The sequence below is a fragment of the Felis catus genome, chromosome F2 (genome assembly GCF_018350175.1).
Source record: "Felis catus isolate Fca126 chromosome F2, F.catus_Fca126_mat1.0, whole genome shotgun sequence".
Taxonomy (NCBI): Eukaryota; Metazoa; Chordata; class Mammalia; order Carnivora; family Felidae; genus Felis; species Felis catus.
This window is the reverse complement of record NC_058385.1, coordinates 49,008,622-49,026,215: the sequence shown is the minus strand read 5'-3', so window position 1 is coordinate 49,026,215 and position 17,594 is coordinate 49,008,622. Positions and strand designations below refer to the sequence as shown.

Sequence of the window (17,594 nt, the reverse complement as noted above, 5' to 3'; positions counted from 1 at the left end):
ATTCAATGCAATCCCAATCAAAATTGCACCAGCATTCTTCTCGAAACTAGAACAAGCAATCCTAAAATTCATATGGAACCACAGAAGGCCCCGAATAGCCAAAGTAAGTTTGAAGAAGAAGACCAAAGCAGGAGGCATCACAATCCCAGACTTTAGCCTCTACTACAAAGCTATCATCAAGACAGCATGGTATTGGCACAAAAACAGACACATAGACCAATGGAATAGAATAGAAACCCGAGAACTAGACCCACAAACGTATGGCCAACTCATCTTTGACAAAGCAGGAAAGAACATCCAATGGAAAAAAGACAGCCTCTTTAACAAATGGTGCTGGGAGAACTGGACACCAACATGCAGAAGGTTGAAACTAGACCACTTTCTCACACCATTCACAAAAATAAACTCAAAATGGATAAAGGACCTAAATGTGAGACAGGAAACCATCAAAACCTTAGAGGAGAAAGCAGGAAAAGACCTCTCTGACCTCAGCCGTAGCAATCTCTTACTTGACACATCCCCAAAGGCAAGGGAATTAAAAGCAAAAGTGAATTATTGGGACCTTATGAAGATAGAAAGCTTCTGCACAGCAAAGGAAACCACCAACAAAACTAAAAGGCAACCAACGGAATGGGAAAAGATATTCGCAAATGACATATCGGACAAAGGGCTAGTATCCAAAATCTATAAAGAGCTCACCAAACTCCACACCCGAAAAACAAATAACCCAGTGAAGAAATGGGCAGAAAACATGAATAGACACTTCTCTAAAGAAGACATCCAGATGGCCAACAGGCACATGAAAAGATGTTCAGCGTCGCTCCTTATCAGGGAAATACAAATCAAAACCACACTCAGGTATCACCTCACGCCAATCAGAGTGGCCAAAATGAACAAGTCAGGAGACTATAGATGCTGGCGAGGATGCGGAGACACGGGAACCCTCTTGCACTGTTGGTGGGAATGCAAATTGGTGCAGCCACTCTGGAAAGCAGTGTGGAGGTTCCTCAGAAAATTAAAAATAGACCTACCCTATGACCCAGCAATAGCACTGCTAGGAATTTATCCAAGGGATACAGGAGTACTGATGCATAGGGCCACTTGTACCCCAATGTTCATAGCAGCACTCTCAACAATAGCCAAATTATGGAAAGAGCCTAAATGTCCATCAACTGATGAATGAAGAAATTGTGGTTTATATACACAATGGAATATTATGTGGCAATGAGAAAAAATGAAATATGGCCTTTTGTAGCAACGTGGATGGAACTGGAGAGTGTGATGCTAAGTGAAATAAGCCATACAGAGAAAGACAGATACCATATGGTTTCACTCTTATGTGGATCCTGAGAAACTTAACAGGAACCCATGGGGGAGGGGAAGGAAAAAAAAAAAAAGAGGTTAGAGTGGGAGAGAGCAAAGCATAAGAGACTGTTAAAAACTGAGAACAAACTGAGGGTTGAGGGGGGGTGGGAGGGAGGAGAGAAGGTGGGTGATGGGTATTGAGGAGGGCACCTTTTGGGATGAGCACTGGGTGTTGTATGGAAACCAATTTGTCAATAAATTTCATATAAAAAAAAAAGTTTTAAGCATGATACTGTTTTATTCCCCACTGCCAGGAGTGAAAGCAGGGCCCTGGGTTCCCTTTGCTTTACCCCATCCTTCGGATCTCACACTGGCTTTAAAAGGTTATGGTAAATATGGCTGTATAATGTATATTCTGGAAAGAATTGTAACAGATGAAAAATAGTCCTGTTTTCTCTTCCAGTTAAAAAAAAAAAAAAAAGCTTCCAAGTTATTAATCATGGGGCCACTGATCGGAAAAATTCTACCACTTTCAGGGTCAGGATCACTACAACTAATCACACAATACTCTATAATCTCTCACACAAAGAAAATTTTATTGCTGGAAAGACATACAATGTTTTTGTATACAAAGTTCAAAAATGTGGAAAAGTTAGTATTTACATTTTCCATACAGTACATGATAATCTTTTTATGCTTTAATAGAATGCTAAATAGAAAAAACCCAGAAGCATCGGAAAACCTTAAGGTATAACACTTAATTGAAAACAAAAATTAGGAAAAATATTTAATATTTTAAAGTATGTAATATAAAATACATTTTGTTTATCAGGACTACATTTTTCCCCCATTTGATTGGCACTAATATTGCTAAACACACTTTTAAATGTTCGGCAAAATCCTATGTAAGTGCAGAAATGACATCTACGTAATGTCTGAGAAAGATACTATATAAACTTTAGTATTCTAAAAGTTAAAAAATTAAAAAAAAGTATAAGCAACTGTAAATGGTCATAAATATATAATCTTGAGTGGGCATAAAACTTTTTTTTTTTAAAGAAAATCAATTGCACTTGGCTTAAATTCTAAAAGAGTAACATTTCATCTAATCCTGTAGAACATGTTGTTTAAAACTGTAGAAGGATCAGTGAGCAGCATAACATAATCAACGGTGGATGTCAAGCACCCTGTTTTAGAGGCACAGCAGATCTATGAAATTCCTAGAGCAAGACTCTGTAAAATTCACACAGGGAAGAGACGGTGGAATAAACGGACTTTGAAAGGTGAATTCCCATGACAACACCTTCTGGTGTGTCAAATAGTTTTTATACTGTAAAAGAATACTATTTTTCAATTTTCTTAGAAACTCAGTGTAAAGGCTACCAAAGCAGTGTTAAAATATCGAATAACATAAAAATATCTGAATAGCTGTTCCAGGATTTCTAAGAAAAGTTCAAATACATATAAACTTATTTTCAAATATATAAAAAAGATACAAAGATAAGTTTTAAATACTTCAGCAAAGAAATATCTTGATTTCATACCATAAAAGTGAAATAGCATATAGTACATCTTAAAATACTTTTAGTAAGAGGAGAATCTTCATAAATAGAAAAAGAAGATTCCTCTAACTCCCTCCTCCCACACAACTTAAAAAAATATTATTAACCTGCCCATTTCTGCTTTCTGGGTATATTGCCATCGTTAACCTCTGTGCGAAACAAATCCCCTAATTCTCGGAATCCATCGTTTCCAGTGTAACAGTAGGCAAGGTAGCTGTCAGTGCAAGAGAACAGAAGAGTGGTGTTGATAAGACAGCGTGCTGTCCGCTCCAGTGTCACATGAATCCACTTCTCAGCGATGGGATCGCCTGTTTTTCAAGTATCGGAGTGACCGCCAGCGGCCTGCTCTTTTCCACCTCCCGAAGCTGAGTGAACGAGCAGGGACGTGGAGCCTTTCAGGCTGCCTGGCTCCGAAGAACCTGGGACCTGCAAGCCGCTGCTCTGCACCGGGCCGGTCTCAGGGACATCACTTTTTGGAGTCACCCTAGGTAAAAAGACGAAAGCTGACACACACACAGACCAGAGCACAACTGTGATGCTAGATGTCCTTACAGCTCCTACCCACTTTCCACAAGTTTTATTCGCAACCAGTATCCACCGTGATCAGAGGACAGTTAACTACAACTCTGTGCGTGTACTCTAACACCTCAAAACATGTCTACTTCATTTTCAAGTACAATTTTCGCCAACTTCAGAAACTGCATTAAGGACCACCCGGGCACGGGCCGGACATGGCGTATCATGGGGAATACAACTCATAGGACAGGATCCTGCTCTCCGTTTAGCAATATTTTCCTCATTTCCCACCATGGGTGAGATGTTGTGTAATTCCAACACAAAGATGAACTGGACCTCAGCTCTGCCTTCGAGGAATTTACAAATCGAGTGGAGTTTTAAAGGCACATGTCTATTTCCAGCATGCAAAAGCTGTCACAGGAACACAAAGAAGGCACATTTGGTCTAGTTTGGGAGGGTGAGGTAAGAAACCTGGAGACCTAAAAGTACTTAGCTGTCAGCATTCTGGCTAATTCGATATTTACCTGTGTTTGGATCACCAGTGACCGTTTGGAAAAATTCATTAAAGATAATGTCAACGTGCTTTCATGTCCAGAAAATACAAAACCTTTTATAATCATCTTCACATAAAAGGACAAATGCCTTTTAGTACTATCATACAGTACTAATTAAAACTTAATAGCCTGTATTTCAGAAGGATGGTAAACATTTACCTACATATACATGCGATCCTTAACAATTTACCACAGAAATGAACATTCCTACTTGAACAACATTCACGAAGGCTCTTTTCAAAGCTGAGAATTAAAGTATCAAACAGCACGTTTATAGGCCGAACCCAAACTTCCTTGGATGAAGTGTATGGACGCACCATCTTCTTTCCAGATGCGCTATGCTTTAATAAAAACATATATAATGCAGTATTCAAAATAGTCCTGATTGAAGATCGCAAAATCAAAGCTCACCTTCCTTCACTCCGCGTACTTTCGGATACACTGATCTTATCATTCCCGTTGCCTGCCCGGCCTTTCCCGTCAGCCTGTTCTCCACAGAGTTTGGAGCTGGATGCTGCTGGGGAGGCAGGATCCCCACAGTCATGTTCTCTTGATCTGGGGGTGCTCGCTCCATCTGCTCTCACCTCCCTCACTGATGTTTCCGGGGAGGTTTGTATTTCTGTCAAAGTTTCTTGTCCTAAGTAATCGTGGTCCGTGATCGCTACTGCGGAAGTGCCGTGATTGGCCGTGGCACCTGTGCTCGTTCCCATGGATTTGGAAATGACCTTCAGCTTATGTGAACTTGGTTTGTAGTGCTTCTTTTTGTGTTTAACTTTAGAATTGTGCTTTAAGAAGAACTCACACGACTCCTGTAGTACTCTTCGACTTTCACTGATTGGACTGAGAGAAACCAAGGAGAGGGTTGAGTTGGTAAGTGTTAAGTGTTACATAGTAGAAACCAAAAAGCGTATCCTATCTTGTGCCAAAAAACCTTAATCGGTCAAGTTAAGAATTCTAAATGATTTATACTTGTAAAATCTGGGATTATAAATACTAGGAGATAGAAGTAGATTGTCATGAAGTGAACTCTTTTGTGCATACATTGTTAGTTGCCTTTGTCAGCATAAATAGACTGGCAAGGAATTAGGCAAAATCAAAGGATGAGGGCCAGGAAACTTATAGCGGCATAAAGTAGGAGACTATCTGTGTATCACATATAAATACATCAAATATAAAAGTAAACCAGAGGAGAAAGGATGTAGAATATAATTAATGGTCATTGTTAAATTCAATGATTTGCTTTCTAACAATAAAGCTAGCAAGTTATAATGAAGTGAGTGTGAGTATATAAATACAGGATAGATGTGTCATAACAGTGCAAAAAAATTAAGTTCAGTTAAATGCAATTTTCAGACTTCAAAACTTAGAAAAGATCGATAGTTCTGAAAATTTTACCACAAAAAAGTTTATTAATCAAACCAGTGGGGAACAGTTTAAAAAACTCTCTAGTACATTGTTGACAGGAGAGAGTGTACATTGTATATAACTAAAACGAATTCATAAATGTAAGTCTACTATCCTGTTACACTATGTAAGTTTAAAATTTTACCATCTTGAGGCAAATAAGTGACATTTTAAGGCAATACTGTGTATAATAAAATTTAAAAGTAGTAAATAATCATATATCTGAATCATACTTTATAGATTTCCTTACATATATTTGATCCCACTTAGCCTTTTATCACTGATTTTAAAAAATTACTTAAAATGCTGCACCCAAAATAATATTAAATATAAGCCAGGGAAAGAAAACGCACAGTTTACGCATCTCTCATACTTCAACAGAATACTACAGGCCAAAGACTATTATAACGAGTGCCAAAATAAAGTAGAGCTCTCCACGAAAAAGATTTCCAAACTTGAAACAACAGTTGATATAATGAAACGCCAGTACGATGAGGACTTGAATAGTCCCTTGGTATTTGTTCTACTTAAAACAACATCAGATAATTCAATAGGTTCTTACTCTCTCTTGCGATTTCGTCTAAAAAACCCTGCCCACTCTGTGCATGTCTTTTTGCTTCCAACCCAGAAGACAGCAGAGATGCCAACAATTAATGTCATCAGATATTTTATCATAAATAAAGCCAATTCTGGTCGAGTTTCTGTTTTGGCCTACAAAAAAAGTGAATAATAAAAATGTCAGTGATTCATTCAGAGTGGAGAGCAGTCTATATAGTCAATGTAAAACTTGAACAAAATATAAATCTTCAGTCTGTTTTAGTATAGAATATTTGACATAGCATAATATAATGAATAGTGCTACTTTAAGTATAATACATTCTTCACTGAAGTTCTGAATATAGAACTTTCATCTGGGTATCAAAATATATAGCTAGAAAGGAAAAAAACACCTAAATATATTTAGGAAGAATATCCGAAATCTTGGTTTGATTTCCCAGCATTTTCCACCTCTAACTATAGCAGCCTCTTATAATTGTCAAAATATTTGGCCTTAAGTATTTATCTACTTTCTTTTATTATAGTCTACCAAAAAATTATACTTAAACCATTGGAACAACATACTATTATAGAGTACGCATTGTTGATGTCTGTTATAAAAATTTGGTTGGTTGGAGTGAAATAAGTATCCATATAATACAGTAAAATAAGTTCTGTTTTTGTAAGCGTATACTAAACAAAAAATGATACGATAATATGATCAAATTAAATATATCCAAATAAGGTTCCCACCACTGAAGAATGAAAAGCAACTCCCAAATCAGAAGTTATTTCTCCTTTTTTCCCTGTGACAGACTCGTTCTTCTGTTTCTGTTCCTCATTATTATTAATCTGCCTTTGCAACCAAATTTACTTTTTAGAAGAGTAGCTAGAGGAGGCACTTTACTACTGTAAACAAAGCCTAAACTTGAGGAAAGAACTCTTAAGACACTGACCCCAGTTTCAACTGATGCACAGGGAATCATCCCCTCTGTCTACTGGATTTTCTTATCTGAAATCTAATGTCATGTTCATGATTAGTTCGAGTGTATTTCCAGGGAACATTCTCTGTTAAAATTAAACAGTGAACTAATACAAATGCTCTCTTACCTGATAAGGACACGGGATGTGGTACTGACGACAGTGGTCAGAGACCCAAGTTATCTCCCAGGTCATCCTGTTCACTTGCTCATAGACATAACATCCGAGAAGTGTCACTAATGGTACAAGATAGAGGCCACTAAAGACTCCAATTCGAATCATAAATTTCTTTAGTTTCTCTTGGTTCCGGCCATCATGTTGTATAACTTGTCGCACATGATTTAAGGAAATAATGCCAGCTAAAAGAAGAGACAGCCCAACAAACACACAAAAGCACAATGGCAAGAGCACAAAGTAGCGAGAAGCATCCAGGTCATATAGGCCGACAAAGCAAACGCCACTAATGTTGTCTCCTTCAACTTTGTTCATAGCAAGAAGCATAACAGTCAGAAAGCCTGGTATTCCCCACGCAACAGCATGAAACCACACCGCTTTTTGTTCAATGGCTTCACAGCTCCATTTTCTTCCTGCAGCTAAGAACCAAGTAATGGTAAGTATCACCCACCACACGGTGCCAGCCATTGTGAAAAAATACAAAAACATAAAGAGAACAGTGCAAGCCTTATTCTGAGATCCTAGAACTACTGTGTCACCGAGTTCTAGCTTCTCATCTGCCTTATTGCAAGCTGTGCGATTGCCTAGCAAGAATCCTATAAAGTACATCAGAGAGACAATGCTGTAACAGACAGAGTAATAGATAATTGGTCTCTCTGGGTATCTGAATCTTTTAACATCAATTAAGAAAGTAAGGAATGTGAACAGGGTTGCACAAAGACAAAATATTGAAACTATTCCGATAAAACTTTTTGCGAACTCTAGCTCATCACTTTTAAAATACATGTTAGGGCACGGAGGTGCACACTGGTCAATTCCCAGAAACTTATAGCCTTGTCCCCCAGAAGTCTTAAGATGCCTGGGACACCAAAATCCAATGTCTCTTTGGACTTGCTCTGTTTTCTTCTGAGGACCAAGAAACTGTGTGTGTGGATCAAAAGTTACAGGAACAGTCTCATCACAGTATTGCAATCTGTAAAAATTATAAAAATCAAATATATAGAGTCAACATTTTGACCGATTCACTATTTTAATGTATGCTTTCCAACTATAAAATATTTCCTCATGCATTCATAATTGATGGGAAGACACACAACCTGAACAGATCATAGGTTAGAGCTTTGAAGTTAACTAAAAACTTGTGGTTGTTAGTGAGGCCCCAGTGCACTCACATATACTTAATACAAGGCATGTGAACATTAAAATTCCCTTACTCAAAAAACAATTTTTTAAACTTTATTTTAAAGGAAGCTCTACACCCAAGGTTGGGCGTGAACTCACAACCTGAGATCAAGAGCTGCATACTCCACCAACTGAGCCAGGCAGGTGCCTCTAACTAGTAATTTTTAAGTAATTTCTGCTTCTAAGACTAAATATTTAAGAAAGCATTTATCCTAAAAACAAGGAATTTATCTTAATTAGCAGCCTCAAGACAGAAAAGTGCTGGGGCACCTGGGTAGCTCAGTCGGTTAAGTGTCCAACTCTGGATGTTGGCTCAGGACATGATGTGACGATTTGTGAGTTTGAGCCCATGTTAGGTTCTGCACCGACAGCATGGAGCCTGCTTGGGGTTCTCTCTCCCCCTCTCTTTCTGCCCCTTTCCTGCTTGTGTGTACTCTCTCAAATAACCTTAAAAAAAAAAAAGTGCTGGCTTGTCTGTGTACGGCATTTGGAGTATAAGTCTCGGGGAAAGTCACTTTTTTTTAGTGCTTACAGGTAAAGTAGATCAGCCATAGAACTAAGGGGATAGCAGCTAAAACTGGCTGAAACGAGTTCCTTCTGTTTCCAGGACTGACAGGGTAGAGTTCTCTCACATCACCGTTTTGTTTCAGTTTGGCCGTTTTTGTTTTTGTTTTTTTAATGTTTATTTTTGAGAGAGAGACAGAGTGCAAGTGGGGTACGGGCAGAGAGACAGAGGGAGACACAGAATCTGAAGCAGGCTCTAGGCTCTGAGCTGTCAGCACATAGCCTGATGTGGGGCTTGCTTAACCAGCTGAGCCACTCAGGCACCCGGCTGTTTTTTTTTTTTTTTTAATTGAAGTATAGCTGACGTACAATATTATGACTTGCAGATGTATAACCCCGTGATTCGACATTTGTATACATTGAGAAATGGTCACCACAATAAGTCTAGTTACCATCTGTCACCTTATAAAGTTAACACAATGTTACTATATTCCCCATGCTGTACATTCTATCCCCATGACACGTTTATTTTCTAACTGGACGTTTGTACTCCTTGCCTCCCTTGTTTATGGGCAGACCAGAGTGACACACAGGTATATTTCTATTTTGTGTAACACTTTATCACTCAATAGAGTATCTACACACCAGTATTAATTGGGAGGATCTATATGGTTTAAAAATGAGTGGGAGTTTTTAACAAGGAAACAATTTATGTATTTTATTTTACTTTACTTTTTAAAAGATTTTAAGTAATCTCTATACCCAACGTGGGGCTTGAATTCACAACCCCAAGATCAAGAGTTGTGCACTCCACTGGCTAAGCCAGTGTTAAACAAGAAAACATTTAAAATACTCTTTAGATGAAAGTAGAAAATAATAATATGTATGCCGATAAAAAGAACACATATATCTACCAGCATTTCAAAACTTATTATGTCAATTTTGCTTTATATCTTTTAAAATAAAACAATATAACATTAGAGATCGGGTGGGACCCCTTTCTGGTCCTATTCTTTCTTCCCAGAAATACTCATCACCACAAGTTCAGTTTTCATTCTCTTTATGAATTAAAAAAAATTTTTTACTATGTTATTTTCTAACCATAATGTTACATAGTATTATTTGGCAGGTTTGAATTTTATATAAATGATATCATGCTGTATATATCCTACCTTAGCATCCTTTTTTTTACTGAACACTGTAATTTTTGGATTTATCTGTGTTTACAGATATGGATCAACCATTAATTTTGTCAACTGTATCGTAGTTTAATGTATACATATGCCACAGTTTACATTTATTACACATTCTTCTACAATGGACTTTCATTTTTTCCATTTTTTAAAAAATTAGGAATAATGTGGTAATCAATATTCTTGTGTATGATTCCTTGTTTCTGTAAACGTTTCTATAGAAGGGACCACCTACAGTGTAAGGTATGAACATCCTCAACTTTGTATTATTAAGTGTTCTTAAAAACAATTATGCATCTACTGGAAGTATATGACTTCCACAAAGGTTCTATACTTTATTCTACAGATAAAGAAACAAAAATGTAGACACAGCTTCCTCCCCAGCTTTATAATGCCAAGTCTCATTGCATCCATAGAATATTTCAAATTAATGATCCCCCAATGTCCACAGAATAAGAGACCAAAGTAATTAATGAAGGTCAATGAGTAAAAAGGTCACTGAATTGATAATAAGTTCATTCCCTCCCAGTTTGGGTCAAAGGCACCATTACATGTTCTCATACAACTGTGTACTTCTCTATGGTTATAATTTTATACTTATTACTGTAATTATTTGATTATCTGTTCCTTCCACCCCAAAGTTCCCACTGTAAGTCTGTTTTTGCTCACCATTGTGTCCAAAACACTTATCACCCATTAAGTGTGCAATATACATTTTTGAAATAAATAACGAAAGCCTGTCACAAACATTCTGGAAAACGAACACCAACATTAAAATATCATTGGAAGCTTTCAGTTGAAAACATGACTTACCTGTCACATTCAAGTTCTTCAGGCCATCGGATACCAAAAGTGTCAATTAACTTTTTGCAATCAGAATATACTTTCTCACAAGATTTACGACAAGGTGGAACCACACGAATTTGTTCTGTACAGGTTGGTACAAAAGCTTTGCAAAGGAAAGTTTCAACATTTGGTGAACATTCCAAATTTGCAAGAGGAAGAAAAAGCTATTAAGGAAAACAACAAGATAAGGTTAGAAAACATTTTAAGAGCCAGTGAATGGAATCCATTTACTATTTAAAGTATATACCTTTTCACTTATACTCCAAAAGAATCTTTGCCTCACTCTCAATACAGTACAACTTTTTTCACTTTTATTTAAAGTAATCTTTGTGCCCAATATGGGGTTCAAATTCACGACCCGAGATAAAGAGTGAACCAACTGAACTAGCCAGGCACCCCTCAATATAATCAAATTTTAAGGAGATAATTTCAAGTTAGTCTGTTAGACTTATGAATCCTTCATATACAATGGAATATTACTTTATTCAATTATACATTTTTCAGGAAGACATGCTAAGTCAAAACAAATCAAAAGCATGAGTTGATTGCTATGTGAAATAAACTACAATATTCAATTTATAAGCATATGCTGAATACCCGAACACTGTACTGAGCACTCTAGAAAATGAAGGAATGTTTGGGGTGGAGCATGAAAAAGGCATGAGGATCACTAGAGTGTGTACATGCAGGGCAAGAAGCTCAGTGTGGCTAGAACATAAGGTCGAAACAGTGGCATTAAGTGTAGAGAGTGAGGTTGGAGAGGTACACTGGGCCTGATCCTGGAAAGCACAAATAGCCTGCTAAATTGCCTGGATTTTCAAATCCAGGAATGAAATCCTATCAGAGAGTTTTAAGCAGGGAGTATCTCTAGAGTCTGATAGCTGAGTTGGAATGCTAGTTCCTCACTTACTGGCTGTGTAACTTTGTCAAATTATGTAACTTTTCTGTGTCTTAGTTTCTTCACCTGTAAAATGGCAATTATAATAGTACCTGTCACGTAAGATTGTTATGAGTACTGAGTTAATATAAAGCACTTCGAACAGTGTCTGGCATATAGTGAGCACTCAATAAACATTAGTTACTGTGAAGATTACACTTTATAAGAATGCAGATGGGTTCTGGATAAACCTGCACATTAACCACATTATGTTTGCCTCCTTTCTCTCCTCATGGTTCCTCACTAAAATTATAATGAAGAATAAAAGGTTCTAACCCATTAGTACATCAACAGGAGAGACTACACTAGCAGATCTGACTTTTCCAAAGAATAAAAGCAAAACAAAAAAGAAAGCCCCAACCTTCCAAGACAGAAAGCTATTACAGGAGTGAAAAGTGATTTAATGGGATTCGGGGTGCACTACAAAATAGGAGTGGAGGGATTCAGATGACAATGAGTGGATGTGCCCTGAAGATTCTGAGAGTCTCAGTTCTTTGAAGTAGCAAGTAGCACAAAAGGCCAACATTGTAGGACTGTTTACTAATCAATTTCTCTCCATGCCATCCCAACTCCAACCCCTACCCCAGAAGCCAGATGACTACTGCATTCTACCAGGAGAAATGGAGCTGGAGATGTTCTAACTTGGGGTTTCAGTCACAGAGCCGGGCAGGGATATGGCACAAGGTGAAAAGAGGGGGACTGAATAACTATCTACAGAAACACGGAGGCCTCATCTTGTTCCTGTTCTGTTCAGGCACATACTCACCATCCCCATTCTTTGAAAAAACTCAACAATTTTGAAGAGCTCTACATAATGACAAAAAGCCAGTCAACTTTGAGCTCACCCTACTATGAAGCCCACCATTCATGCACACGGACCTTTTCAGTGTCCCACACACGTACAACTGGGCAGCCAAGGATCATCAGGCACTTGAAGAAAGCCTCCCGTATCAAAAACAGACCAAAACAAGCAAGCAGATCATTGAATATTTGGAGGAAAGAGAGATTATGCAGGGAACAAAGGAAAATAAATTACAAAACAAAAACCTAAGTATCTTAAGTGAGAAGTTATTGCATCCATTTAAAAAGAATAGCATGCTATGGAAAATTAAGATAAGACAGCTCAAATAAAAAAACTCTACAGAAGGACTAGAAGTTAAGCTGAGGGAAGAGATGGACAATCGGAGAGAAAATCCTCCCAATCAGAGGATCGGTCCAAGTGTCCAACACATTACCACAGGAGTTCTAGAAAGAACAACAGGGAAAGGGGGAGTGTAGATGATAATCAAATGAAGAATATGAGACCATCTCTCAGGACAGAAGGGTACTAGCTCCCAAACTGAAAAAGCTGGCATCACACTGCAATCTCACTACTAAAACATTTCTGGACCAAAACTTCAGTCAATTAACTTTCTTTTACAGAGATCTCTCTCACATTCTCCTCTCTTTCAACATCCCAATTCCAAACCTATGCTTCAGTGATTATCCCATCACACAAACTTGTTCTATTATCTCCCACCATAAACACAACACAACACAACAATATCTTTCCTTGACTCCACATCCCAATGTCCATCCACTCATTATTCCATTTTTCTATTCTCCTTTATAGAAAAACTCCTCAAAATAGTTGTCTTTACTTTCTCCAATTCTGCTCTTCCCATTCCCTCTTGAGCCCTCTCTCCAGCCATCCTCATGCTTCAGTGAAACTGCTTGTCATGGCCACCAATAAACACCATGTTGTCAAATCCAATAGTCAATTCTGAGTCCTCATCCTACTCAGCTCTCAAGAGAGTTTTACATAGTGGATCCTGCCCTCTTCCTGAGATACTTTTCTCAACTGGCTTCTAGAATACGAATTCTCCTGGATTCCTACCTATTTATTGCTGTTCTTTTTCTGATCTTCCATTTCCCAATTCTAAATACTGAAGTGCTTCAGAGCTCAATCCTCAGACCTCTATCTTATCTATACTCACTCCTCAGGGGAAACTCATCCTGAACCATGGTGTTCATTACCAACTATGCATGAAGGACTGCCACAGTTATCTCCAGAGCCATCTCTCCTGTGAACCCTTGAGTTGATGGCCATCTGCCTCCTGGAGAATTTCACTCAGCTGTCAATCCGCATCTCAAACCCACCATGTCCAAAATATAACTCAAGCCTAAACAATCCCTCACCTCAGTCTTCCCTGCCTCAGTAAGGTGGTGCCACCATTCACCAAGTTGCTCTGGCCAAGGATCTAAAGATTCATCCTTTACTCCTCTCTTTCTCTCACCCCATATGCAATCCAGCAGCAAATCCTATTGGTTCTCCCTACAAGATCTATTTCAAATCTGACCATTTCTCACTATTACTAAGTTACTATGTCCAAACCACTATATCTTGCACCTAAGCTACTGAAATATTTTCCTAATAGTCTCACTACTTAACATTCTTACAAATCTCACAGTTAATTTCCATTCAGATCCACACTCCAACCAATGTGATTTTTTAAAATGTAAGTTTGTCCTTGTTCAAAAGACTCTATCAGAATAAATTCGAGAGTCTTTATCAAGTCCTGTGAGGCCTTAAATTTCACGGGACACTGTGGAGGAAGAGTCTTCTAGGTGAAGAGAAGAGCAAATATAAATTTGTAGCCTGACTCCTGGCTACAAATCCACCTTCCTACCAGTCTTTTCCTCATTTCCTACCACTCTTTCTCTTATTCACTCCATTGTCACCAAATTGGCCTTTTGCTTCTCATCATTCCATGTATACTTATGCTTAAGAATCTTTATATTTGCTGTTCCCCTCACATAGAGCACTCTTCCTCCACAAAGTCCCATGACTCGTGTCCTCATTTGATTTTCTGCATAACTGTCACCTCAGAGCACCATTCTCTGTCCACCCTTTGTAAAAAATGATCCTGCCATTCTCTGTTCCATTACTGTTTTGTATTTCTTTATAGTCCTTATCACTATCTGACATTTCATTAAATATTAGTTTATTTCTTAATTTCTGCCTTCACCACTAGAATGTAAATTTCATGAAGGGAAGGGATTTTGTCTATTTTTTTTCACGGCTATATCCCTCATGCTTAGAACAGTGTGTGTGTGTGTGTGTGTGTGTGTGTGTGTGTATAATTACTTCTCTATCAATATTTGTTAAATAAACCAATCAGAGCAATGAATGAACAAGGCATGTCAATAAAAAATTTCAGAGCATCAAGATAAAGCAATCATAAAAGCTTCCAGATAGAAAAGAACAGGCCACAGGGGCGCCTGGGTGGCTCAGTCGGTTAAGCATCTGACTTTGGCTCAGGTCATGATCTTGCGGTCCGTGAGTTCAAGCCCCACATCAGGCTCTGTGCTGACAGCTCAGAGCCTGCAGCCTGTTTCAAATTCTGTGTCTCCCTCTCTGTCTGACCCTCCCCCGTTCATGCTGTCTCTCCCTGTCTCAAAAATAAATAAATGTTAAAAAAAATTAAAAAAAAAAAAGAACAGGCCACATAAAAAAGAATTTAATTCTGAGTATCTAATAATTCAGATACTAGGAGACAGTTCAAAAATAATTTTAATATTCTGAAACAATATTATTTAACCTAGAATTCTATACCCAATGGAACATTTAGGTGAGAGTAAAATAAGACCTTTTTGGCCCTCTAAGAAATAAAAAAAATGTTAACTTTCAAGTGTCCCCTTTTAGGAAACAACTAGAGGATGTACTATTCCTAAAACCAACGGATGGAATATAAAACAGAAAGGAAAATGACATAGGACTCAAGAATTAGTTGATCCAACATTGGAGAATGGCAAGAGGAAGCCTTAGCATGATAGCTATGATTCTAGTTCAGAAAGCAGTCGGGGCATATTGATGGACAGCCAGCTGAAGGAGGAATGTCTCCAAAGGAATAGGAATGGGGTACTGGAAATGACGGGTTATATGATACACTGAGCATCTGAAAAAAATTGCTGTTAGATGTCTAAAAGTCTGTTGGGACATCTGAAAAAAATTAGCTACAGGTACATAGAAAACAAAGCAAATGGGGAAAAATGCATTTGCTGCATTAATCAAGAGGGAAGATATTAAAGAAATAGATGCAATCAAAGCATCTGACTCAGTAATGTACAATATTTAATGTTCCTAGTAATGCTGGAACTGATGATTGACTTAACCAAAAATTGTATTATAGAAGGTAGGGAGGATAAGTAAAAATGGTAGAGTAAGAGAAATATATTACCAACTACCATATAGGAAAGAATAAACAGATACTGCCTGAAGTTCTAAAGGGATGAATCAATAAGTAACAGACGAAGAGGGGCACATGCGTGGCTTAGTCAGTTGAACATCCGACTCTTGATTTCAGCTCAGGTCATGATCTCCCTATTTGTGAGATCAAGCCCCACATCTGTCAACACAGAGACTGCATGGGATTCTCCCTCTCTCTCTGCCCCTCCCCCCCACATTCTCACACATTCTCTCTCAAAATAAATAAACTTTAAAAAATAACAGACTAAGCATATTAGAACATGGCTTGTGTATAAGAAAAGTTCCTGAAAGACCTCAAATTAGCTGTCTTTGGGGAGGAGGATTGTGATGAGGATAGAAAAGAGTGGGCAGGAACCGCAGTTTTTCTGTTAAAAAGCCTTTAACACTGAGGGTTTTCTTCTAGCTTTATTTAGGTATATTGATATATGATAAATTGAACATGTATAAAGTGTGTGCTTTGACAGGTTTTGAAAGCATTATCACAATTAAGGAAATATCCATCACCACAAAAAGTTTCCTCTTGCCTCTTTGTAACCCTTCTCCCCTCTCCTATCTCCCCTCTTACCCCCTACCCCCACACTAAGCCAATAACATCCCCTAGCAACCACTGATCATGCTTTCTGTCATTATAAAGCAGCATTTTCTAGAATTTTATATAAATAGAATCATACAGCGTATATTTTTTTTGGTCTGGCTTCTTTCACTTGGCATCATTATTTTGAGATTCATCCATGTTGTTCCGTGTACCAATAGTTCATTCTTTTTAATTGCTAAGTAGTATTCCATTGTGTAGGCACACCATAATTTGTTTATCCATTCATTTGCATGGACAGTTTGAAGTGCCCATGGGACATGTGAGTGTGGATATCTACTAGTAGGCAGTTAAATAAATAGAGCTTGCAGGTAAGAGACTTTAGGTAAAGGATGTAGATTTGGAAGCCATCATTATAAAAATGGTAATTGAAATATGTGAATGAAATTACCCAAAGAGAACACGTAGAGTAAGAGAAGATGAAAATTTGGATTTAAGAGAAATGCACTGAACTTATATAATAACATTTTCTTTTCCAAATGCCATTTAAATGGGAAAAAAGGGTTAAGGACAAAACAGAAAATCTATAACTTTACAAAAAAAGCAGGGAAAGGTCTATCAATGAACTACAGACATTTGGAGACATTTCTGAAAGATAGAAAGGAATGGAGGTGAGTATCTGGGAAGATGGTGGAGCAGGAGCACCCTAAGCTCACCTCGGCCCACAGATAATGCTCATATCAATGTAAATGACCCAGAAAACAACCCAAAGACTGGCACAACAGACCTCCACAACGAAAGGAAGAGAAGAGGCCACACTGAAGAGTGTAGGACAGGCAGAGACATGGTCAGAGCTAACCAAACCCCGGTGGTCCCTGGGAAGGAGGGAGCCATGGGCATGGAGAGGGAAGAGAGACTATCACACAGGGGAACCTGCATGGGGAATATGAATCCCCATAACATTTGGCTTTGAAAACTAGAGGTGCTGAATTTCACGAGTTCTCACAACCCGTGGGACTTAAAGTCTGGAATTTAAAAAATCAGCAGGCTGGGTTCTGGAAGAGCCAGCTGAGTCCCCACCCTTAAAAAGACAGCACTACAAATAGTCTGTGGAGATA

At 38.1% G+C, this 17,594-nt stretch overlaps 1 protein-coding gene across 2 annotated transcripts in view; it reads right to left on the bottom strand.

Moving 5' to 3' along the window:
* Positions 1 to 1,882: 1,882 nt before the first annotated feature.
* FZD6 (frizzled class receptor 6) overlaps positions 1,883 to 17,594 on the bottom strand; it is a 43,713-nt gene continuing 28,001 nt past the window's right edge. For both annotated transcript variants that reach the window (XM_023248271.2, XM_045049759.1), the window contains exons 3-7: positions 10,726 to 10,922; positions 6,989 to 8,006; positions 5,904 to 6,052; positions 4,349 to 4,777; positions 1,883 to 3,351 (exon numbers count right to left, since the gene is read on the bottom strand). In XM_023248271.2, the coding sequence (XP_023104039.2) occupies positions 3,183 to 3,351; positions 4,349 to 4,777; positions 5,904 to 6,052; positions 6,989 to 8,006; positions 10,726 to 10,922 (1,962 nt within the window). In that variant the 3' untranslated portion in view covers positions 1,883 to 3,182. The remainder of the gene's footprint in view (positions 3,352 to 4,348; positions 4,778 to 5,903; positions 6,053 to 6,988; positions 8,007 to 10,725; positions 10,923 to 17,594) is intronic.